Below are 25575 nucleotides of genomic sequence, written 5' to 3' on the forward strand. Positions count from 1 at the left end.
GAAGGTAACACAGACTAGAAGATAGAATTTGGGAGATTTATTTAGAAATATATCGAGGAAAAAAAGATACAAAATGCAAGGAAGGAGGCAAAGGATATTTTGCAGGAAGAGAAATTTGGGGAAATACAACAGATATTTGAAGTGCATACAAACTGTTGATTTGAAATATACTAAGCAAATACTTATTTTCTTTAGATTCAGAAAAGATGGCGAGGCTATTATGTTCGGAAATATATCCATAATTATTATGCACTGAAGAAATACCTGAGAGCAATTTCTGTGAAAAACGAGATTGTCAGGTAAAGAGGAAAACTTCATGTGGTTCCTTTTCTTTTATTTGTAAACACTTTATGGCACTAATTAAACTATTTCTTTGAGTGTAGAATCCTCTCCATTATCAAATATATATATTTACCAGTCATCATTGTCTTTATTCTAAGCCTGTGCATGTTGTGCCACATTCTGTTCTCATTTATACTGTTATGAATCCAGAATAATTTCTTTGAATTAATTAGACACACTTTGGTTTTATATCATTTTAATAAGACCAAATTTGTCTCTTCACCTATGGTCAGGACTCATAGATTACTGTGCCCTAAATCTGGTTTGTTGAACTATATTATTTTTCCAGTGTACACAAGACTTTAAAAAAATATTTTCATAATTTGTTTTGAAAATTGATTATTTACAGTGAATTAAAGTGCAGATTTGGATCTGAGTTACATGCATGAACCATCTATGAATATTAATTATGAAAAATACTGGTGTGGATACAGTGAAGCAGGCTCTTTTCATAGTTATGGAAAAGATTAATCTGCTTATTAGATTTCTGGCTAGAATTGTTGTTGCTATGTGTTCCTACTCTATTTTTCCTATCCATCCCTTGTCTTTTTCTGTGCTTAGATTGAAAGCTCTCTATAATTGAGGCAATTACTTCCCTCTAGCATATTTGATGTCCTAATTCAATACTCTTTCTTCAGATGTCAGTGGAAACAAACATAAAATACTGAGTGACCATGATAATTATTTTCTTATGTTAAGTGAAAGGATATTGGACAAAATCCATCCATTTTTTGCTGTTCAGAAAGTCTGAGACGGATCTTTGCTTTCTGAACTGTAGAAATTTGAGGGAATCTCGTGAAAAAGTATTTCTGGAAGTGTCATCTTGATCACATGACAAATACAATTTAGTCAGAAGACTATTAGAGAAAAGAGCATATGCAAGTTATATATGAAAAAAGAATTATCCACCTTTTTGGACGTTGCTTGCTAAATTTTATTGGTTTTCTACAATTATAGCTGATGTTTTAGCCTATTTGTCATTGTGTTATAATTTGTGCACTACATTGTTGCATATAATGAAGAATACTGAGACTCGCCTACCTCTAATCTTTCATTACTATTCATTTAAATGTATTCTATGCAGAATGTTACACCATAACTCAGCAAAACCAGACTTAAAAAACCTGTAATATCTTCAACTGTACTTTTGCATTCTGAAGTCCTTGAAATATGTTCTCTTCTTGAAAATGGAGAATCCTAGGAAGACTAGGCCAAATCTTGGAAAGTAAATGAAGCCATAATTTTCTGATCTAAAATGAATAGAACTGGATGAACTGCAGAGACTCAACCTGCTTCTCTGTTCATAATAGTTCTATCACTCATCTCCATTCCCTGCCTAAACCTGGAACATGGCTCATAACATGTCAGTTAGGCTGACCTTTCATGTGTGTGAACAAAACAAGATAGCAAGTGGTATTCCCACTGTACTGAACAGAAATTGATTGGAGCTTTGTATTTTATTTCCCCACACCCACAATAGATCTCTGTTAGGTACATCTAACTTCGGAGGACTACAAAAATATTTGTCTTTCAGTACTTTGACATGTTCTTCAAATTCCCTAGTATTTGTTCCAGGTCATTAAAAACCATAAAGCTTGTGCATTGGTTAGGTATGTTAATCAAATACTTTTATGCTGTTTTTCTTCAACAGGTAAGGTAAGCAGTATGACTACAGGTACATAAAACTGTGTCAAAGTTGGTCTGTGTGAGCTCTTACCTGGCAACTGGTACATTGATGTTCTGCTAATTTGAGTTCTATTTTCCAGAGTTCACAGAAAAATCCATCTTACAAATTTTTTAAAAAGTTAAAAATGAATTGGTTTTAAAATCTTGGTTTTAAAAATGCATCAGTTCTCAGGTGCAATCAAGAATCACTGAAGTAATCTCTTCACTGGGGTATATTTGAAAACTAATATGTCTATTATCTTCAACATTCGTCTTATGAAATCTGACAGATGTTTGTTGAAGATCAGGTGTAGGCCCTCAGCCAAACAGATTTTTCCTGTCATTGGGCTAAGTTGCTGCCAACTACTTTGGCCCCAAGGTGGCCCGCTGTTGTGTCTTACGAGGAATACTGAACAAGGTGGAGGAGAGATTCTCTGCATATTTTCATCAGTCATCACATCAAATGTGGGAGAGTATAACCCCATTGTTCATAAACATTTTTGTGAATATAAAAATATTGGAGTTGTTCATGGTAAAAAAAACACCAGGCACTGCCTGAAATTGAAGGAGTGAGTTTCATGAAATGGCTGGATTTTATTCCAGCATCAGCATTATGGACATTTACTTGTTGGTGAACGGAGCCACTGATACACTTGTACACATAAGATTAGGCTGGCTTTGAGTGTTTTGCATCTCTGGAACACCGCAAAACAACATGAAATGTGAAATAATGCATTTTTTCTTATTTGTCTTATAGCTGTATTCATCAGGATACATGCATTAGCGCAGTATCAGTGATAATAAGGAACTATTTCCTCACAGATTGTAGTAAAACAACAGTAAAAGAGAGACCAATTTTAAAAACTCGAGGTGATATAACTCCTCCTGCCAGAAAAAAACAAAAAAAAAACCAAACAAACCAAAACAAACAAACCAAAGTACACATTAGAAGTTTATAATTTCAGAAGTTTGTTTAAACTGTATTCTTTCTGGAATTATGATGTAATTCTAAACTGAACTACAATATATGGTTCTCAGTCTTATCTTCTAGAATAATGCTGACAGGATTTTTATTTATCAACAGCTACCTGAAATCACATTGCAAGTCCTTCTGAGATATATTTTAACTTTTTTGTCACCAGAACCAGGGGTTGTGTTTAATTTTCTCCTCTTTCATTAAGGAGGAGCCTATATCAAGTCACCATTCACTTTTTTCTAAGAGAAACTTCAGAGGAAGTTGCCATGAAACTTTGGACATTCTGTTAGTTTCATGTAAGGATATTTATGAGAGTTACTGAGCAAAGTTTGTTTCCTTTTCGCTCGTCTTTTTTTTTTTTTTTTAAATACAAGACTCTTCCCTTACCGAGTGGTTTTCTCAACCAGTAGCCACATCTTTACCATTCAGCTTTAATACAAGCCGTCCTTATTTAATAGCTGCCCTCATTTAGTAGCCAGACCTTTATCATTTGCCCTTACTTTGAAAACCCCAGGAGAAAGTAAACTTAATAGAAGCTGCCACAGTTTAAAGCCATAGAGGGATGTAATTAAGTTTAACAGAAATTGATTTAACAGAAATTGACCTAAAATATAATTACATAATAATAGTCATATTATGTACGAGTCCGCACTCACTTAACAGGCTGCTTATCCTAACTCAAGGCATTGTTTTTGTTTGACCTGGAGACAACTGTTGGCTTTGGCTGCCAGACTGGCTGAAGAGTGGGTTGGTTTTCCTCCAGCATTTCTATTAACTCCTGCTGCTACAGAACCAATAGATGTGATGCCTGCTTGTATCCCCAGTAGATCCCCTAGCAGTTAAGTTGAGAAGTGATTCAAAGAATCCTCTGACAGATTGCAAAAGAATTAATTTGAACCTTGAACTCTGTCTACATAAGGACATACTCATATTTTTCTTGACATTTGTGCAGTTTAGCTTCAGTGTAAGGGTGAAATGAGTTCACTGGTCCTGAATTCTGTTTTTCCTACAAGATTTACGAAGTTCTAAATGAACCAAGTAGGATACATGTTCTTAAATACTTAATTTCAAAAATTTTACTATTTAGATTTTAGTAATAAGTCTTCATCCATAACATCCATTTGTATTTAAGTAAATACCAGCACATACTGTATTCTATATAAATATGGTTTAGCTGGGTGGTTGCATATTTAAATGCATGCATTAAGATAAATTTCATTACTTCTCAGTGAAGTTAATGTACTTAATTTTAAGGGAAAATAACCTGTTTTGAAACATTCTGAAAACTGCATTTAACATCTCTAAGAGCTGGCAAAATGGTTACAAGGGGAAATATGCCAAAAGCAATTAGCATAGGCTATAACTCCTTATGATGCATTAGAATTTTGTTTCATGTGAAACCATTTCCAGTCCATAATAAGCAAATGGACATCACTTCACATAAATTAGCATGCTGGTGCCAATATATCAGAAGAATTTATGGATGATGTCAGTTGCCCAACTGTGTGATTAACTTGCAGTTCTTTGACTAAGGTTATCTACACACTGGCCTTTAAACTGAAGTAAAGCAACTTTGTTATATGTCAGGCATGCAACTGGAGATAAGATTTTGGGATGTAGTGATATTTACTGATGAGTGGTATCATTTAAATTTTTCCCTAGGCACAGAACTCAGTAAGACAGCAGTTTCAGAAAACTAACAAAGCAGTGACAAAGTACTGGCATTGGGTTTCTTGTGTAATCAAGGCAAGCAGTTTAGCTTTCTTGGCTATTGAATAAACATTGACTTAAAAGTAGCAAACAGTAAACACTGAATTTCACACACTTACAGGATTTGCCACCAAATTCGTTTTTCCATTGTTGTTGGCTTTAGTAGTGAAAAAGCCTTGAGAGTGGCCCTGAAGAGTGTGTCATCCAAATTTGACTAGCTGTTCTATCAGTAGATTTAGAATCACGGTCACCGTCAAAGCTTTTTGGTCTTCAAGAAATGTCAGGGAAATAGATAACACAAAGTGATAAAATAACTTCCTTGGCAGTATGTATATTCACAAATCCTTTGTGCAGCCTGATTTTTTATAATGTTAATGAACAGTGAAATACAGTACTGTTACATGTTGCTGATGATCTAATTAAATGTTTGGATTTTCTGCAAATATGCCTGAGAATGTAGTACTGAAAAAAGCAAGAGTATCTAGCTTGTTCTTGATTACTAGAGCATTACAGAGGCCTGTTTACTTTTAACATCACAAGTGCTTTGCTGCTTAGAACTTTTGAGGTACTGCTATTTTCCATGAAGTGGTCTTGTAATAAATTATCTGTCATCATAGTAAAATGAGAACTTGCTCAGCCTCCATCTGTCTGTTCCTTTCTGATAAAGATAAGTCCAAGTGCTGACCATTTTCTCAAGTGTCAAAGTGTTTTGAAGAATATATATATTGTCTTATAATTCAATTAAAATGTTCCTCCTCATTGACTGCAGAACCAATTGATTTTGTAGTCTATTTTCAATTAGTGCCAAAGCCTTTCTGTCAGCTCCTTGGAATTCTTGCAACAATAAAAAACTCATTTTTGTAATGTTGTCTTTCAGTTGATGTTTATTTAACTAATTTATCTTCAACCTATCTTCTTTTCCTTGTCTTCAAAGAGATCTAGAGGAAAAACATTATACTTTTTAATGTATTTACCTGGAATTTGAATTTTCTGAATGTAAACTTACCCTGTCAGCCTGCTTTGAGAGCCATAGAAATAGAGATGAGTGCCAAATATGCTTTCTTGTATTTAAATATTAATTTTGAGTCCTAGAACACATAGTTTGAGACACGTGTGCCTTTTCCAGAAGATTTCAGGTATATCTGCTATATATTCTAGTAAATTTAAAACTGTAATCCACTGAGGATCCTAGAGTACTTCCATAGCTACAAACTTGATGTTAGGATGAGTAAGATATGAAAAATGAGTTATTTGATTCTTCTCTGTGATTTGATCTAGTTTCCATTGAACAATATTTTGATGCTCATATTAATTTAAGCGGAAGTTAGACCAGAGAAAAGCTTTAAAATTATGCATTTTAAAGAGACTCACATCTGTTTAAAATATTCTCTATAGCAATGCATTTTGTGATGGTTGTTCCTTCTTAAACATATTGTTCGTAAATCCAGCTTTCTTCACAGCTTCCAAGCATAAAAACCCTCTTTGACAAGTCAGTCCATTTTTAGGCCTTCTCTTTGCCTACCTTCATACGTATTAACACAATTTCATTTACATATATGCTTTTATACAGCATAAATGCTTATATGCATATAGGCTTTTATAATGCATTTTGCAAAGCAAGACATTTTAGATGGAATTTTATGGTTTTACTTTGATCATTAAATTGAATTTAACTGGCTAAAGCTTTAGAGCAGGCAATACCCTGTTTTAACTCCATAGGAGACAATTTAATAACTAAAATAAACCAAATGGAAATAACAATAATAATAATAATAATAAAAAATAATAATGAATTGCAGTAAAAATAGTAACAGTATATAGATGCAGTACAGCTATGTAAGATTATAATATATACAGTGATAATAAAACAATCAAAGTTATACTCGGCTCACAAAAAGCAGTTGCTGGCTATGTGCCAATGAAAAGGCAATGGGTAGAGATGAGCCTCAGAAACTGAATAAGCTAGACCTTGTAGCGATGGCCACCATCCAAATAAGAGTGATTTCTCCAGCAACACTCCCCAATTTATTGTGAGTGTGACATTTATGATATGGAATACATTCCGATACATTCTTTCGGCCAGCTTCAATCACACTCAGCTCATCTGTCCTGAGTTATCTGTCCCAGAAAACCATAGGCTTTTGATCCCTCCCATCCTCTTGTGCAGACAGAAGGAGAAGACAAATCCAACCCAACCCAAAAGAAAATTGGAGCGCACATGCAGGCAAAAAATTGAAAAACAGTCCTTGAGTTAGTATAAACACTGGTGCTATCAACTTTCTTCTTAGCATGAATTCAAAACAAAGTCTTACTAGCTACTATGAGGGAAATAACTCTAAAGCTGTAATACCAATCTGTTTTGACTAAATTAAACACTGCATTTCTCTCAGAAATGCAGCTCTGCTGAACAGAAAATGCATTTCTATGACACAGTCTCAGTAAGACCAGGGCAGTATTCCACCCCTTATTCTATACCATTTATGTCACACTCAAGTCACAAGTAAAACCAGGACACCATGTTTTCAGCTAGTTCTGTGTAACATAGATCAAGTTTTGCAGATAAACATGAGTAACATATTATTATGTAACAGAAATAACAGCAGTAATTGGTTAGATTGTAATCTTTAAAAATATGAAGGCTATATTTTCTCATTTTTGTATAGCACTAAGCACACAATTCAGTGTAACATTAAGCTTTATTTCATCTGTATCCAAAGGAGAATTTTTAATCTGAGTGTGTAGAAAGAAATTAGAGATCCTTGCATTGGACCAAATAGTCTGTGGTGCAGCTGATTACTTTTGGTGAAGGTGGAACAAACCAGGTGTGACAACATAGTATTGTAGAATATACAATAATTTTATTCCTGTGAGCTTTGAAGGCACTGTAGCATCTGGATTGATTTTTTATTTTAAAATAGAACTGTTAGAATTACTGACAGCTCATAAAATATTTTCTGTGGACAAAGACTGACTAATCTTAGCATTTTATACTGTCTTACATTGACAGATTTCACAGTCTTATATTTTGTCTGAAGTAGGATCTTCACTGTAAAATAAGTAGAAAAGGGGAAGAGATACAGTTTCATTAAGCTCTAACATATCATTGACTGTCAGGTAGGTCTTGTTATGCTGTCCATCCTCATTTAACTATCCCACAAGATCTCTTAATGAAGTTAAGCCCCAAGTTCACTCCAGTAATTCTGTGGCAAGAGTTTGTGCAACGTAACAATTCATCACTTGTCAGGAAGGCACTTTTAGTTTATACATTTAATAAGGGCATCCTCTAGCTTGGTTAATTAGAAGTGAACAGTTTGCATATTTACTAAATGCAGAGTGTCATTGCCACCACGGCCTATTGCCTACATGAATTATTTCTCTATCTGCAATAAACAGCTGGGTAATTATTACTGCCATAATCAGATAAATTCCTTCTGTAAGGCTTTTCTTACATGGCAATTCTTTGAACTCATCCAAAGCTGAACAAAATTTATGAACTCTAGCAGCTAGGCCACTTTTTCATAGTGTAGTGTCCCTGTTCCCTATTTCAAGGACATGTAGGGTATCATAAATATTGTGTAAATTAGGAGGATAAATATGATTACCTAAAGATTACATATTAATAAACTTGATTTTCAAAATACAATTTTCAGGTTGTAACTGATTAAATTATAGCAGTTCTGTTTTTATCTAATTGTAGAGACATGACAGGCCATCTATAGGTTATCATGGAAGGGCTCTACCACTTGAAGATTAAAGACTCACGAAAAAGTATATAAATATTTTTCATGTGCTGTTTGGAGAACTAGTCATTTCAGCTGTTTTGATCATTAGTAGTATAACAAATTTTATGCGCCATTTACTCAACTCACTTAAAGCAGTTGTTTTGTCATTAAAACAAGGTGGTGATTCTTTTTGGTTAGTAGTTTTCAGTTTAATAATGAAGCATAAAATATAAATGTATGAATTTATGTGTTACATTAGAAAATTAGGTATTACTTTTATTTGTAGAAGCAATTTGTATACAAATGATTATGTAACTAAGCTTGCTTTATTCTAACCAGATATTCCAGCTCATTTGTAAGTGTATCTACAGATACATTAGTAAGTACTTAATTTAAACATATAGCTTGTCCAAAATGTGCTGGGATGTAGCTTATTTTTGGGTTCTCCAAAGAAACAAAAGACAAGAAACAAAAGAAAATAAGAAGTGTCATTTTTTTTAATTCATGCACATCAGTCCCTTTGATTTAACACCACATTTTTTTTATCATAATGTAAAATACTGTGTTTCTGTGCAACTAGAAAATTGCCATTACCTGCTCACATACTTCCTAACTCTTATTTACTACGGAGCATAACAAAAACTCAAAAGGAATATTATGGAAGATGAAACTAAGTAAGGTGTTCTTTGGAACCCAATGGAAGGCTTTTGAGGCTAGACTGCCGTTTTCACTTCCCACTTATGTGGGAGAAATAGAGACTACAGTGGTGACGACCTTTAAAAGAGCCATACCACAGTTGTGTTTTGTTGTTAGAAGTCTGGTGTCTCTGCATTGCATTTTTGCAAGTCCATGATCTGATTTTTGACTGAGAATGTGAAAACTTACTGATCTTTCTTTGGCAATTCAGATTTTTTTATGATGGAAAATTATTGTCCTTCCCTTTATATTGGTATGTCTTAAAATATCCCATGAATTATCACAGAATTGCATGAGATGCAAATCAGTATGCAGTCTCTTGGAATAATTTTTTTTTTGTTTTAAAAGGAAAATGTCAAAATTTTTAAAAAGGGATTTAAAAAAAAATAGTCTTGGTCAATTACTTTTTTATTATTCTAGATCATTATAGATAGACCCTTCTGTTATCTAAGCAGTGTTAATTCTCTGAAGTACTCACTCAGAGAAGAATACAGAAAAACTAATTGTCTTCTATTTTAACGGTCTAGAACAGTAAAAATCAACGACAAAAAAGTGGAGTTTTTTTTGCTCTAGTGATGCTCAAAACAATGTTATTCTGAATCAGATGGCCTTATTATTATTATTTTCCCTCTTTCAAATTCTAAAGACTCTTCACCTTGTAGGGATAATTACATGAATCCATTAAGTTGTTTATCCTTGACAGTGGAGATAAATCCCAGTGTTTTACCTTGAACTTCATAGTTCCTAGCGCCTTCAAACCAAATCAACACAATGAAGTATTTCAAAAACCCAACATTTTCCACCTCTTTTCTCCAAGTAGACTGTTTTCCAATTAACTAGCTGATTGCAAAATGTTTACAGCCTCATATAAAAGACTAATTCATTTTTTTCAGCTACATGGCACCCAAAATGATGCAGCACTCATTAGCCTACATGTACTTGGTGGTGAGAGGCCTCACCTTAGCTACTCAAGAAGGGATCTAGTACTCAGAACAGAAAATTATGTGCTTAAGTATAGACAATAGAACCTAATGTTGGATGTACTCTTTAGATGTATAAATAGATGTAGTCTGATGTATCTGGTAGAACCCACATTTCAAAGAATAGACTTTAATTCTGAGTGTGGTTTCTTGCATGCCATATTAAAAAATGCCTGGTTTTTTGGGTGTTGATTACTTCAGAGTTTTCAAGACAATAAGATATAAGGCTTCCTAGAACATCTCAAAATTGTGATCTAGTTGATAATTTCAGTTTGGTAATTAGCCACTGCTGTGAAATCACATACCTACAAATAGCACTGCAGTGTTTAAAAATGCATCAGATCGCTCCCAAAATAATTGCATTTGATGTATAAAAAATATTCTCATTTGCTGTGTCTTTCATAACGTTTTATGCTTCATTAAAAATGACATCATAGATGCTCAAGTAGTAACACCATTCCATGAATATGAAATTTGAGAAAACCATCAGGTACCATGAAATTCCCTATGAAGTTGTGAGATTTGGCTTTACTGCTCCACTATATGTAATGGGTCAATACATAAAAGCTCTCCCTGCCTTGCCATTGTAAAACCTGTTTAATGTGAACTATGTGTACCATTTTATTTGCAAACATATGCAGACTTTTATATGAAAGTAAGTGAAAATTGTGAATTGGGCAGTATACCTCAGTCAGATTCTTTTGTAATGCTCTGAGAAAGAAAATCAATTTAGCCGGTGACCTTTAGAAGTTATAACGTCATGTTTGCTTTCTAAATCACATAATGTTGAATATTGTAAATGTTGCCAAGTACCATATATTAAAGTAAAAGGGATACAGATATGTCTACATTGTCCTGCACTGCAGCAGAGAGATAACAGTTAGCTTAAATGAGTTCATTCTAGTACTGGGAACAGCTTAACTTAGCAAAACACAGCAGTGTGCTTTCCTCTAGTTATTACTGCGCAGATGGTAGCATATATAGTCTGCTGGGAGTTGCAGTGCCAAAAGATAACAGATACTTTCACATGACATTCACTAGAAAACTTTCAATCATATTTGGCTGTGGTTAGACATCCTCTTTTGTATGTTGCTGGAAAAATTAAGAACATGACTGCTCTCTTAGCAGCTTAGCTCTGACACTGAGCCAGAAATGACCGTTGCTGCTAAACCGCTAACAGAACAGTTTGTTTTAGGGCTCTGTTATCCATTCTGGGCCAGATCAGCTTTGTTAGCCCCAAATACTTATTTCACTGTTTAAGCTAATCAGTCAGGCTGATTTTCCATTAAGAGGTCAAAAGCAAATAGACATGGAGTGAAAACTTGTTTTCTGTTAAGGTTAACAATATTAATATAGACCTGGGCATAAAGTTGAAAGAGTATGCTTGAATCCAGTTCCTCAGCAAACAGAAGCTTCAGTGTTGTAGTTACTCTTATTTCACATCCATAATGGGTGGGGCTTGCAGTTTAATTAAATCAAAATTGTTAAGCTAACAAAGCATCATCATTTAAATTGGACCTTTTACAAAAATTATTTTTAACTTCACAGCATTTTGTGCTGCCGATGAATATGAAGTAAACTCAGCTTAACGATTTCCGCACACAGGAAAAACTTTTGGACCAAAAGTCTGCATGTTTCCAGAAAATCAAATAATTTGATTATATATTACCAAAAAAGTAGTTTCTAAATAGGTGTGAGAAAAAATTCTGTACGAGTTCTTATTGAAACCTTAATTAGAAGATTCTGTATAATGGATTAAGGAAGTACTCCCTTTTTAGTTATAAGCTGGCTCTGTAATCAGTATTTTGAAAAGCTGTTGCACTTTCTTGAGTAACTGTGCAGCAGTGGAAATTGGAAGGATAAGAAGGATACATCAGTCAGTTCTTTCCTATCGTCTGCTACATGCTGTGTCCTGATCTCCTGATCTGCACAAGGTATTCATTCACTGTATGCCCTTCACCACCATGTTCATCACATTTCCTACATGGTGTATTGATCACATTGTAGACCTTGACAGTTGAACTGGTATGTCACTTAATTCTATTGGCACTGTACACTATGTAATTAAGGAAAGATGGGCAGAGTATGTTCTACTATGCACAAATTATAATGGTTTTTTTAAGGTGTTATTAATTTCTTTGTCTAAAATTAATAATAATAGAAACTATAGGGTGTTTTTGCATACCTACATATTAGCTTTATTTATTTTAATTTTTTTTCATCATAAGAAACCATATTACTTTCCTGTTCACTGCAATGACAGAGCAGTACCATTCCTCCAGATTTTGAAGAAAGTGATTAAGTTGTTGAATGGATTGATGTGAACATTCACATTTAAAATTAGTAAAAATTTTGAACACCTGTCTGTGGAAGGTCTTCTAGGCAGTAAGATACCTCATTACTACTAATAGATGCTAAGATACTACTACTAATTGACTGACTATTTGAGCATCTCTTTCACTGCAACTTGACATCTAACATTTTGGTCAAGGGATTCAGTTAGGTTGCACACAGGATTATACATCATGGTGGAGATTACAGAGCTGCTCTATTCTGTTCAGTAAATCTGAACAGGTTCATTCAAAAAATCAGAAAAAGGTTGAGGATGATCAAGCTGTCTGATGGCACATAGCTAACATAAGTATGTAGTATGTGTGTTATGTTAAAATTTTCCTTTGAAGTACAGAGCACTCTAAATTATTTTTACATCCTAGGCTAGTCTATGCATGTATTTCATTTTTTTCCCAAATACAATAGATTAAGCCAAATGGTATTATCATAGCAGGTCATATTCCATTCTCACCTACACCAATTTAATGTGAAATCAAATAGCATGCAGTTATGTACCAAAAGTATTGTCCCGCTAATTTAATTTTCACTTCCATATTCTGTATTTTAGCAGGGAGGATGATATATAGTCAGGAAGGTAAAATCAATTTAGGCAACCACAGAATGCCAGTGAAAATGCAAGCAGAATGCAAGAGTTTGATAACATTCAGTAAATGTAGTTCAGTATAAATTTGTAAAATGATGCAGTTCATGCAGAATTATTAAAATCTATATATTGCTGAAATCATCACTTTAAGACCTTTCCAAAAGTGCCAGAAACAATATTATATATGTATTTTTAACCTTTATACAGACAGCAGGAGCACTGTCAACCAAATTTGCATCTCATAGCTGGAACCACCACCACTGCCTACTGCATAATGAAGTATCAGAATAATAATGTTACCTTGTCATATGAAAATGTTTTATTTTCAACCTATATAAAGCAAATAATTTCATCATTACCAAATCAATAGCTACTTCACAAATTTGTTACACCAGATCATTTTTAACTGTGGGCTTTGAGCACATACGTTGATAATCCTATGCCTATTTTCAATTACATGAAACATTCACAATGACAAGAAAACGTACTTTGTGTTACCGAGTATATTCACTTTTTTAACAAGAGAATGCATCCTAAACTTCCACTAATAAACATTTATATTCTTCTGATTTGTTGAACAATTTTCTGATTATGGTAAGATACTACCTTTGCCAAAACTTACACATATTTCCTCTACAAAGATATTCCATGATAATCTCCGTGGGAGAAGCTCTGATTGGACTAAGATTATATAGGAAGTCAGGTTTGTAGGAAGATGCAGTAGAAGCTGTTAATATACTGAGATAAGTTTTAAGATAATGAAATGATTATGTGCTAAAAAAATTACCCACTTTTTCAGTTGTAACAGTTTAAGAAGCAGTACTGTTCTAACCAAGCCATGCATCAGACAGATCATTTATAAAAATAGAACAAGATTATTAATCAACCTAAAACATGTTTTGGATTTACAGAACTCTCTTTTCTCCTCCCAAAAATGGTGAAGCTTTAAAAATGCAGGCCAAACAATTTGCCCATATTCAATTTTCCCACTTCACACTGAACAAAGGAAGGTTTATCCTGAAGCAAATTTGGTCCAGAGTCCACAGTTTCTTGCATCATAACTAGTACTCATAATATCACATAATCCCAAGCAAAAATTTGCTTACTATTGCTAAGTGAACCTAAGATCTGTGTGACCAAAGAGAAGCCTGGCAGTAAGTGTAAGGGTTTAATCCAAAGATCATTTAATTTCAATGAATTTTCAATTTACTTAAATGGAATTTGGATTTATTTTCTGTGGGAAGGCATATATGTTCAAGGTCATGAACATGAAACTTGTCAATAAACACATTTTCATGTAAGCTAACTGGAAGTCTAACTCTATTTGGGAGTCTAAGTTTATGTCTTCAGTATCACTTACATTTATACACATTTTTCTGTATTGTAGCAGTGAAACCTCCTGCTATGCAACACAGCGCATAATGTGTTAGTATGAGTCTGCTAATGTGTGAAATAGTATATTCATACCCAACTACTTTTAGAGTCTCTGCTTTTGTTGCTCCTATTCAAATTCTTGAAAGTATGGTAAAAGAGATGAAAGTTTCAGGGTCAAATAGCTTTAGTATAAATCTCCATTTGTGCTAAAATATCTATGCTTTCCAGTCAAACAATGTTTGGGCTACAACGTACCCCTTATTTTGCACTGCCTCTTGAAAAGGATCATCTTGGGAGCTATTATCCCTGAGACAGAATTGTTTGCATGTATAACTCTTGACAGGTATTTTAGCACAACTGACAAAATGCGTAGGGTGCAAACGTATGCTGAAAATTATTTGTCACTGCTTAAAAAGAACTTCAAACTCTTAAATGGATTATGGTGTAGAGTTAGTGAGAACGTGTAATCATTAGGAAGGATCATGATGTTTTGGATGATAGTTCTGTCTAAAAAGATCATGAATTGCATTGAAATTCAACAAGTTCTTTAGACTTCAATTAATTTCAGCAAATAATGATTATTAATCATTCATTCAAAGTAATCTGGTAAATTCAGATTAATGACAATGGGAAACATCTTGCATCCTAATATCATTACATCTGTAATACCAATTTTTATCATTATTTGGGGGTTTTAATTACCAATTGTGTTCTAAACAACAAAGCTTCCATATCCACTGTTGGGAGGAAGTACATGGGTATATAAGAACATGAATAAACTGTGGTAGTAAGTTGACAGGCATTTCATCAGTTATAGATAGCGGTACTAAAGCTGAATAGAGGACTCAAAAAGGAACAAGAAATAGTATTAAGTATGTAAAACATGGATCATACACTGATATTGAAGGTAAAGTGGCATAAAATAAAATAACAAAGTTGATACTGTATTCATTTTCTATTTATTAATACGTTTATGATTGATTGATATAGAACAAAGAGTTTCCAAGTAAAAATGCTTATGTACCTACATGCAGTGACTCTGAAATCTGTACCTTAAGGACAAAGAAAGGTCGCCAATCTCTCCAACTCCTAGTTCTTTGTCAAAAATGGACACAGTTAATGAGGTTTGTTTGGTACAGCACAAATTCTCAGACACAGATAGAGATCCTTTCAATGGAAACAAATTTGTTTGGCTTTACCAGGTTACTTAGCGATTAATAATAGCCTTGAGATGCAGGTCAGAAAGGTCATCGTCCCTGCTTGCCAACACAATCTAAAATGTGCAGCTAGTCCAGCTCTGCAGGCTTTGAGGCCCCAAAATGCTATGCATAAAGTAAAACAGGCTATTTTCCAACTTCTTTTTTCATATTAATAAGCAATTTTCAAGAGAAGGGTGGCAAAATGGGGGCCATGCCACTCTAAGTAATTCATTTATTTTGCAATTTAATCTTATGTTGGAAAAAAATTACACTGCTGCAAAAGCATAGCATGGTGATTTTTAAACGTCAGTGTGCTTCATAAGTAACCTTGTATGAAATATTGTATTAGCAGCCTTTAATAGTAAACTGCAACAAAAAGTATTTCCAGAGATTGTAACAGACCTATACAACTTTTCCAATCTTTATTTCCTTTTCATTCTATCTTCTTCTTTTGCATTTGAAATAAAACATGTTTAATTACTTAATGCTTTACATCGTCTAGTTGATAAAAACTTGAAAGATAGCATGAAACAAAAATTCTACATTGCAACTGCTATTTAAGAATGTGGTTTCATGGTATTTGTATTTATGAAACATTTCTTACTTTTTCAATATTTTGATGAACTAATTTAACACTATGATAATTAGAATATTAAGAATAAGTCTGAGTCACAATCTTAAAAACACTTTCAGGAGCAATATGACTTTCCCATGGGATTATTCATATCGGCAAACTTACTCATGTGCATATTTTGACAGGATGTGACCCTTGTCCTCGAGTCTTATTTGCTACTCATTGAAACAACTGAGACTATTAATGTGGACCTCTCTAAATAATCTGTTTTGCTGGAATATTTGCATTATCTAGATATGCGAATACTATCTTTTGCTTTGCTTTTTATTTTATCATATACACACATGCGTAAAAAAAATAAAGACTAGAATTTACTCACTTAATTAGCTTTAAAGCAATCTAAATGCTTGACTGAATATGCTTGGTGTCTTTGGCACACAGGTTAATTTGAATTAGCCATTTCTTAATAACAAAAATAACAAATGTTAATCAAACTAACCTTTTTTAACTGGGTCAAAAAAATTCCATGCACATGCACTGTTCACAAGAGCACAGAATTCCGTTTTGTATAATTCATTCCACTGTTTGTATAATTTATGACAAGCCTGGCTCTATGAAAAAAAGCCATTGAGGAGAAAATCTCTCTGTCATGAAGTGGCTCGTGAGGCAGTTACATTCCTGTTTCTTGTGGTGGCCTGTACCGTTGCTGTCAGACCAGAGCAGCAAGTGACCTGTGCAAGATGCCTAATGCCATGGAAACTCCTCTTAAGGACATTGCATGCGTAAAAGGTTTACATCCAGTTCTTCTCTATACCTACATTCTCAAACTTATAAAAGGCTCAAGGATTTAGGAGTGAATGTCAACTCTTACCCTGTGTCTGCTATCCTCTCTCATTCCATATGGTCTCCCCTGTTTGCACATCAGGAGGCGCTGCAAGGCACTAGCTGAAACCTAAGTGAACTTTCATTTTTAAATAATTTCAAGGAAAATCACTAAATTATAGTAACTTCTGCTTAGAGAATTTCATACTGAATTGACTTTCAAAGACAAAAAAAGGACATCTATGAATGGTATTTTATCAAGCTATAAAAGTATGTAAGTTGACATGTTCTTCAAAAGAGTAAACAATATGAAGTAATATACTGTTCATAGTTTTTATGGTATTAATCCTGTTTCTTCACAGTTATATCATGTAAAAGCCTGCTGCTGCAGAACTGAAGGAACCATAATTTTGCATTCCAGTGGTGTCAGTACACTGTGAAAACATAATAGTGGAACACTGTAAAGCTATAAAAGGGTTAAAGTAAAATAAAACATTAGCGCATCTTTTATTATTGTAATATAATTAGCAGACTTATTTTATTACAGGAGTGAGCTCCAAGACTATGCAGAAATGAAGGAAAATGAAGAGAAAAGGAAAGACCTAGAAATGAAAGAAAAGAAAAAGAAATACCAAGCCCGAAAGATGCATTACCTCCTTAGCACTAAGCAGGTTGGTATACCTGTCCCTGACAGCTTGTGCAAACCACTTGGGCCCCCAGCCTGACAGAGATAAACTAGCAGGCTGAATGGGACATGACTTGTTGAAAAGATATCACAAAGACACTACTTCGAGTTCAATTTAGTGCTTTTCTATAGGCAAGAGCAGGTACCATGACTACTCTGTGACAGAAGCTTCATAGAGGCAGCATCAGCACTGCTGGCAGAAAGAGTCCAAGTCAGCAGTTTGATCTGCCACTGTGATAACACAGCACGAAGGGCATAACCTCGCTTTAAAAACTCATTTTGACTGGCTTATTGTTGTGTTGTTGCACTTGTCAAGAACTAACAAGTTATTAAGCTGACAAAGGATTTCATTCTTTTTTCCTTTTTTTAATTGAGCTAATGCTTGGATTGGTGCTGTGTTCTGCTTGTTTTTAGGATAGATTGTAAATGCAGGGTTTCAGCTAAAGTTTTTCCTAGAACTGCCTGAATCAGCTTATTTTCATGATTTTTTTCACACAGAAATGCCTCATAAATTTTAAATATTTACTGATTAATTTGTTTTGTATTGATAAAAGTGGTATATTTTTTCAAGCTTTCTTATGTAACTGCTTTACGGACAGGTAAATATGGCAGTAGATATATCTTATAAAAATTGATATGATTGGTAAAGCTTGTGGGTTTGCCTATTTTTAATCCCCTTTTGTGAACTTCTGTAAAAAAAGATTTTGTGTCCATAAATGTTTGGTGACTGGTTGTTCTTTATATGAATAAGGAATTAATGTCCCATCAGGGTATGGTAGTGTTCCTAGTATGAACTAAGTGCTTACTTTTCATAGGTTGTTATTTATAATCTCTGTGTTAGAAATGTTAATCCTAAAGAACACAGCAAAAATACCGTGACACTTGGTGACAGGATATTTAATCTTTCCATCTGATTTGGAGCCTTTTGTGATCTATCCAATAAGAATATAGTTTATATTAACTGGATATCAGTTATGAAAACTCAACTTGTAAATTAAATTTAAGTAAAGCTTAGTAAAATATTAGTAAAAATAGCATAAAATGTTTTCTGAGTAGCTTTTAGACAGTGGCGCCAGTTAATAACTGAAATTAGCTCACAATAATTGATTTGTCTCAGTGTAGATCTAGGATATTATGCATAATATGTGCAGTGTTTTTATATTGTTTTAAACTGTAGGAAATACAGAATTCTTGTTTTGAACAGAACAATTTATGTAATCAAATGCATAACCATTAATAAGTTTACCTGGAGTACAAAATTTGCCTGGTTTAGTGACATTGAGTGGACTACCTGTGGACTAAAAAGATTTTAGCAAACTTGGCTTACTTCTGATGATACTGGCTTAGGAAGCTGTAACATATTTTTAAGGAATGGCAAGTAGTGTGTTATTTCAGCCATCCACGTGGAGAACTGCTGGTAGAGGGCAGCAGTATCTATTACGTTCTGATGAATTTGAGTTTCTAATTTTATAGAATTAGAATTTAACTAGTACTGTTTTGCAGAACAAAAATGTGCTTATTTTTGCTGTCTGAGATGATTTGTGAATATTGGGACTCATAGCCCACAGAATTTTTCCTTTGTCACAGAACTGTGCTCCAAGAACCATCTTCTTTTGCAGGTAGTATATTGAAACATGAATGAATGTAAATCAACACAACACCTACAGACAAACTGAAAACCAGTGAAGATATATATATATGACGTAAACTACTTATTGCAATCAAAGTCTGTATTCCCCAATTGCACATAGTTACAGAATTTGATATCTTGCTAAGAGACACGAAAATTATTTCCGTTCAGAATTTACTGGTTTGATGCTCTGTGTCTGACATTTTACTCTCTATATGCTTGGTCTTCTGATCTGGCTACACCTGCATCTAGCTGTCTTCAAAGGATAGTTATTTGTATTACTGAGCACAGTCCATTCATGTCTCAGTAGAACCAGGTAGTGAGAGTCAACACTTTTGAGTGCATTAAGGAAAAAATATAATTTGCAAGCAGGAAACATATAAAATGAGCAGAGGAGGCTGATGAGCTGGATTTATTGTGAAGTCATGTATTAACTAAAGCCCAATAAGTTGTAGAGATGTTCTGCTAAAGTTTGCTACAATCCCGTCGCTTTCCTGCCATGCATAGTGAGGTGCAATGATGGAGCTAAGCCACCTCATGCAACAAGGCTGCAGATGTTCAGGCAGGTTCTATGAACAGTGTTACAAAATCTGTATTTGCAATAATTGTTTCAAATATATCCTATAGTTTTGAATTTTTTTGTTTTACTATGATCAAAAAGGGTGAGAAAAGAATGTTTACTTATTGACAGAAAGGAATTAAGGAGATGTTGCTCCTCAGTTTTAGTAAAGAAAGTCATGTCAGGTTCCTTTCTCCACACCCTACAAGCTGAAGCCCAGAAACACATCTTGGCAGTGTGTTGCAGGTTAAACAAGGAGATGAACAAACATTGTAGATTTATTGATCACAGAATTTGCTCTTCTTATTCCATAGATTATACTTATACATATGGCCGTGCCCATTCCTAATAGCATTATTTTGCATTTCAAAAAGTAAAATGTTATGTCACTTAGGTGTCATGAATATACAGGGGTGTCTCGTATGTATATAATAGCATGGGCTATGAAGAAGTCAATGTCATATGTCTTTTTCATGAAATAACTTGCTATTCAAGGATTTATTTCTTCCATAAACTGTTACCTTTATAAAGAAAAAAAAACAAAAAGGAAGAAATGAAATCAAACTCTGAATTAGTCTGCATTATTTGTTGTTACTGGTACCAGGTATATATACATAGTCTTATATAGACAGATGTGAGCTTGCTTTGATTACTTTCCAAGACAATCGAGCTATAACATGGGGCTGAACCCAAACTAATTAGCCCTGTTGAGAGCCACGGTATATTAGTTCAAATTAATGCAGTTACACAGCTTCTGGTCAGCTCAAAATATGGGCAGAATAAGTGTGTGTATGCTTTAAAGTCAGGAACAAGGAGTTTGACCTGCCTACAAAATATTATATAGGCATACCTACATTTAAGCTATTTTGTCTGCAGTTCCTCACCTTTCTAGGGAGAAGGTGTGTTTATTAAGTACCATTGCTATGAAAATTACATTCAGGGAGGTTGTTGGATGATAAAAAATTTATGGTATTATACTACACTATTTTTCTGTTTTTTTTGCAAATAGTTGACTGTGTATTTTTCCATAGAAACTTACCCAAATATGATTGTTTCATATTGCTACTTGTAGAAATACATTGCATTTATGCAAGCATTTTAATCCATATAAGAAATAAGCAGTTCATTTGAATAAAAGACTGTTAGTATTTTAGCAAAGAAGTTTAAAGAAAGTTAAACAAGTTAAATCAATAATTACTAGCAGTAGTAATGTTAGTTTGCTGTTATTAATAATATCTATTAAAATATAATAATAATATAATTACTGATTTTCTACTAAAGTACAACATTGTGCATCCTGCCAACTTCAAAACACAGTTTTATGTTTTACGAAAAACCAGCTATGCATTTTTTTTCAGTAGTACCAGTAACATCCATGCAATACAAATATAAACCTATTTGTAGGCATAAGAGTGGGCTTGAAAAAAAAAGAAAGTTAATTTTTATTTCATTTAAATTAATTGCCAAAAAATATCTGGAGAAATAAAGCTTTGGCTCTAAAACTTCATGGTTATGAAATATTGAGATAGTCAAGTAACATCTTGCACACTAGAGCTTCTTTTGTTTGAAGGAAATTACTCGTACATTATTTCTGTAATCATGAAAAATCCCCAACAGTGGTCCATGCCCTTCTTATCACATGTTATGTTGTATTGTCTACTCTGCCTACTGGTTGCTAGGTGCAAGAGATTCCAGTTTAAAGTTTATAACTGAGTAAACTGGACTTCTACAAATCCATGGGCCCCAATGAGATGCACCCATGAGTGCTGAGGGAGGTCACAGAAGTCATTACTAGGCCATTCTCCATCATCTTTGAAAAGTCCTGGAGAACAGGAGAGGTGCCTGAGGTGCATCTGGTGAAGAGCAACCTCATGTATCAGTACAGGATGGAGGCTAAACTGCTGGAGAGCAGCGCAGGGAAAAAGGACCTGGGAGTCCTAGTGGACAGCAGGCTGACCATGAGCCAGCAATGTGCCCTTGCAGCCAAGAAGGCCAATGGCATCCTGGGGTGTATTAAGAAAAGTGTGGACAGTAGATCGAGGGAGATTGTCCTCCCACTCTAGTCTGCCTTGGTGAGGCCACATCTGGAATACTGCATCCAATTCTGGGCTCCTCAGTTCAAGAAGGACAAGGAACTACTGGAGAAAGTCCAACATAGGGCCACTAAGATGCTGAGGGGACTGAAGCATCTGCCATATGAGGAAAGGCTGAGAGAGCTGGGTCTGTTTAGCCTGGAGGAGACAGAGGGGGCATCTCATCAATGCTTATAAATATGTAAAGGACAGGTGTGAGGAGGATGGGACCAGCCTCTTCTCGGTTGTGCCCAGTGGCCCAGTGACAGGTCGAGGGCCAGTGGTCACAAAGTAGAATACAGGGTGTTCAACCTAAACATAAGTAAAAACTTTACTGTGAGGGTGGCAGAGCACTGGAACAGGCTGCACAGAGAGACTGTGGAGTCTACTTCTCTGGAGACATTCAAAACCCTCCTGGTCATGTTCCTGTGATATCCTCTCTAGGTGATCCTGCTCTTATTTTGATTTCTTGTAGTTATTGTAAAGCTCAAAATTATATCATTTTTATCTATTGTATCAGTCATTATTTCATATTTGTCAATTCATAGAGTAAAATATTTTAAATTCAAATTTTATTCAGTGCTGAGGTATTTTTTATTACATTTTTCCTGTCAACAGAGATGGCAATTCATAAACATTACATTGATGGTGTATGTGCCCTTTTTACACTACTGGAAATCAGAAGTTAATGCTATTGAAGTTACTGCACTTACATCAGGTGTAAATGTTATAAGTGCGGAAGAAAAATAGCCACAAAATCCTTCCTGGAGCTGGCTAATGAATATTCAGAAGATACAACTGATTAATAGGCTTCTAACCTAATGTGCTGTCCTGTAAGAACTTGAAAAACAATTGGTCTAAAATGACACTGTTTGACACCCCCTCTGTCTCTGGACACCTGGCAGTTTTATTCTTATAAAGGTGAGGACTCAGTGGATAAAGCTGTGGCCTTTGATCTTCAGATCCACAGTTTAAGAGACAAGACTGCAAGTTTGGTCATTTGAGCTTAGTCCCGAGTGAACAGTCCACATCACAAAATGATTACACATAATTTGTTACTATTGGCAGTGTCTGTTCAGGAAAGGCCAAGGACTGAGCTAGCATGAAGAATGAATTAGCTCTTACCTTTTACATTTTATTTCCTCCCTCTTTACTGTTGTAATTTTATTATCCTGTCTCTGAAACATTCAGGGGATGAAATTATCATTCATTATAAGTACCAATACTTCCTGAAGATGAACTAAAATGGTTAATTTTTTTTTAATGTAGGTGCCCCAATCACTGAACATCCGCACCTATCCATGGGTGTTTAATATCCACTCATCACTTCTCTGCCAAGAAGTCAGATATTTCTGAGTACTTTCCAAAGCTTCTACCATAAAAAATCCCTTTTAAATTGAAGAGGAGAGAGTGAGCTTTCCTAGGTCTCAGGCGAGCTTGCAGCTACATTTAAATAGCATTATTATATAAAGCACTTCATGCTACAGTGTTCTGTATTTATAAAATATTATTTCCAAAGGATTCTAAATTTACATTAAATAGTGTTAATAGCACTTGTGACAGGTATGTTTGATCAGCAAGCCTTCTTCATGTAGTCACTTCCACATTGGAAGCCCCATGTATAAGTTTATTCACAGGTATACACTACAGGAAAATCATTCAACTCCTGTGCCTCATGGGGCACCGTGCACACAATCTCAGTTCACTTGAAAGGGATCTCAGTTAATGTTGCTTAATGTTTCTGTCAAAAAGAAGGACAAAGTAAGGTAAACTGAAAGCAGTGAGTAACTGAGCTATTTGTGATTCTGGAAGACATTGTACCTGAATAAAGAAAAATGTTTATGTCTACAAGATCAGTTCCACTAGGTCTTAATTCCAAAAATGACCTTCAAGTGCTTTGCACACACAATCTTAGAATTTGAGTCCAGCTCTTGCCCTTTGGGATTACTCATCCTAGGAGCACTCATGACTGTAATTCTGCTACTCAATGCAGTATCACAGTGATGTAGAAAGGAAGCAAGGGCTGGAAGCCAACATATACCTCCAGAATATATCTGATGTGCACTCTGCCAAAATCATTTAGTGACAAAGTTTACACCTTCTATAGATTTTCCATTTTTGCTCATATCCTTCTCAGTCAGCCTTTCTTTCTCTCTAAGAAGGGGTGGTTGTCTTCCTAGGGAGGGCAAGTACAACCAAAGTCAAAATCAAGATGGCAAGCATGGTGATCTTCATGGCCAGAAAAGAGTAAATTCATAGGTTAGGGAGCAATGGGAACAGGATGGGAAAGTGCTATCTCCTGACACCACAACCTACCTCCCATAAGAAATAGATGGCTATGCACCATTTCAGTTGTATTTCTCCCCAGTGACTCCCTTCCCATTCACCTTTCTCATAAGTCTCATTCTAGCACAAGTGATAAGTGAAAGTGCTTCCAACAGAAATCAGTAATTTTTCCCTTTGCCACTCTTGCCAGAAACCAAGATATTCGGATCCTATTTTTTAAAGATAGTGAATGAATGAACTTAAAAATAGAACAAATTTAATAACCTTAAGCAGTGATAGTATTGCAAACTCTATTTTTCCTAAAGGGTGATCATTATAAAATCATTTCAGTTTAATTGATAACTGGATAACTGTGCAAAGAAATGAGAAAGAGTTTACACTGAAAAATCATCTGTCATTAGAAAAAGCTTAACACAAAGTAGGATGCAAAGTTTGAGTGATGTTTTGTGATTGATCCCTATGCAAGCTCAGTTGTTTAAAGACATATCCATGTAGACATGGCAATACTTACGAGAGCTGCTTCTAAATAGCTTGTTACTAGCCATGTCACTCATACTAAGCATATGTTATTATAGCACAGTGACATCTTTCTATCTACCATGTATTACATCATTTAGCATCTCTGCCTCTAGCATTAGTCATTTAAAAATCCACTAGCTAGAATGTCCCTGTACTTAAACTGTCTTTTACAGCATCTGAAGAGCATAATCTCTATTTGTGTGGATTTTTTTCTAGGCAACAAACTTCTTGCTCAACTCCTGTGGGTAGGATTAATAGCAGAGTTTAAAGGACAAGCTGTGTCATCTATCAAAAGTGTACATGCTGAGATCTTAGAAAAACATGACCACATTTTGTGTATTACTGACAATTGGGGTGGCAAAAGGGTTGGATTGCTGCAGGGTCAGAAAACTGGTAAAAGTGAGTTATATATTGAATTTTGGCTTTGTGTAAGATGTGGTACACACATTTAAGAAAGAATCTATATTGCAAGGAAATTACAATGTAGTGCAAATATCAGCTAAATAGCTCACACACAGAGCCACAATCACACACACTTGCACAAAATGGAACTCCACTGACATTCCAGAAATTGTTACTGGGATAAATTTGGTTGATATGTGGTAGTCCATCTGGTGTTTATGCGGGTTTGATGTGATGTGTGGTCTTGCTCAGGTAATTTTTGAAACTATTATATCGGAAGAAGTACATGCTAAATAAGAGATATGTGCATAAAAAGAGGGAGGTTAGGAATAGCAGAAGTCACAAAGATAAAATGCCATACATTTCTCAACAGCAAACCTTCCTGTTGATTAAGAAGTGACACTGATGGTATCCTTGCTTTAATGAG

General features: G+C 34.7%; 1 protein-coding gene across 1 annotated transcript in view; it reads left to right on the forward strand.

Annotated features, from left to right (window-relative positions):
• Positions 1–25575, forward strand: part of SPATA17 (spermatogenesis associated 17) — a gene marked incomplete at both ends in the record, with an annotated part of 54443 nt that overhangs the window by 4381 nt on the left and 24487 nt on the right. Inside the window, 2 exons of the mRNA XM_010190832.1 lie at positions 196–299; positions 17543–17666. Coding sequence (XP_010189134.1) covers positions 196–299; positions 17543–17666 — 228 coding nt within the window. The remainder of the gene's footprint in view (positions 1–195; positions 300–17542; positions 17667–25575) is intronic.

The sequence above is a fragment of the Mesitornis unicolor genome, unplaced genomic scaffold (genome assembly GCF_000695765.1).
Source record: "Mesitornis unicolor isolate BGI_N332 unplaced genomic scaffold, ASM69576v1 scaffold6568, whole genome shotgun sequence".
NCBI lineage: Eukaryota > Metazoa > Chordata > Aves > Mesitornithiformes > Mesitornithidae > Mesitornis > Mesitornis unicolor.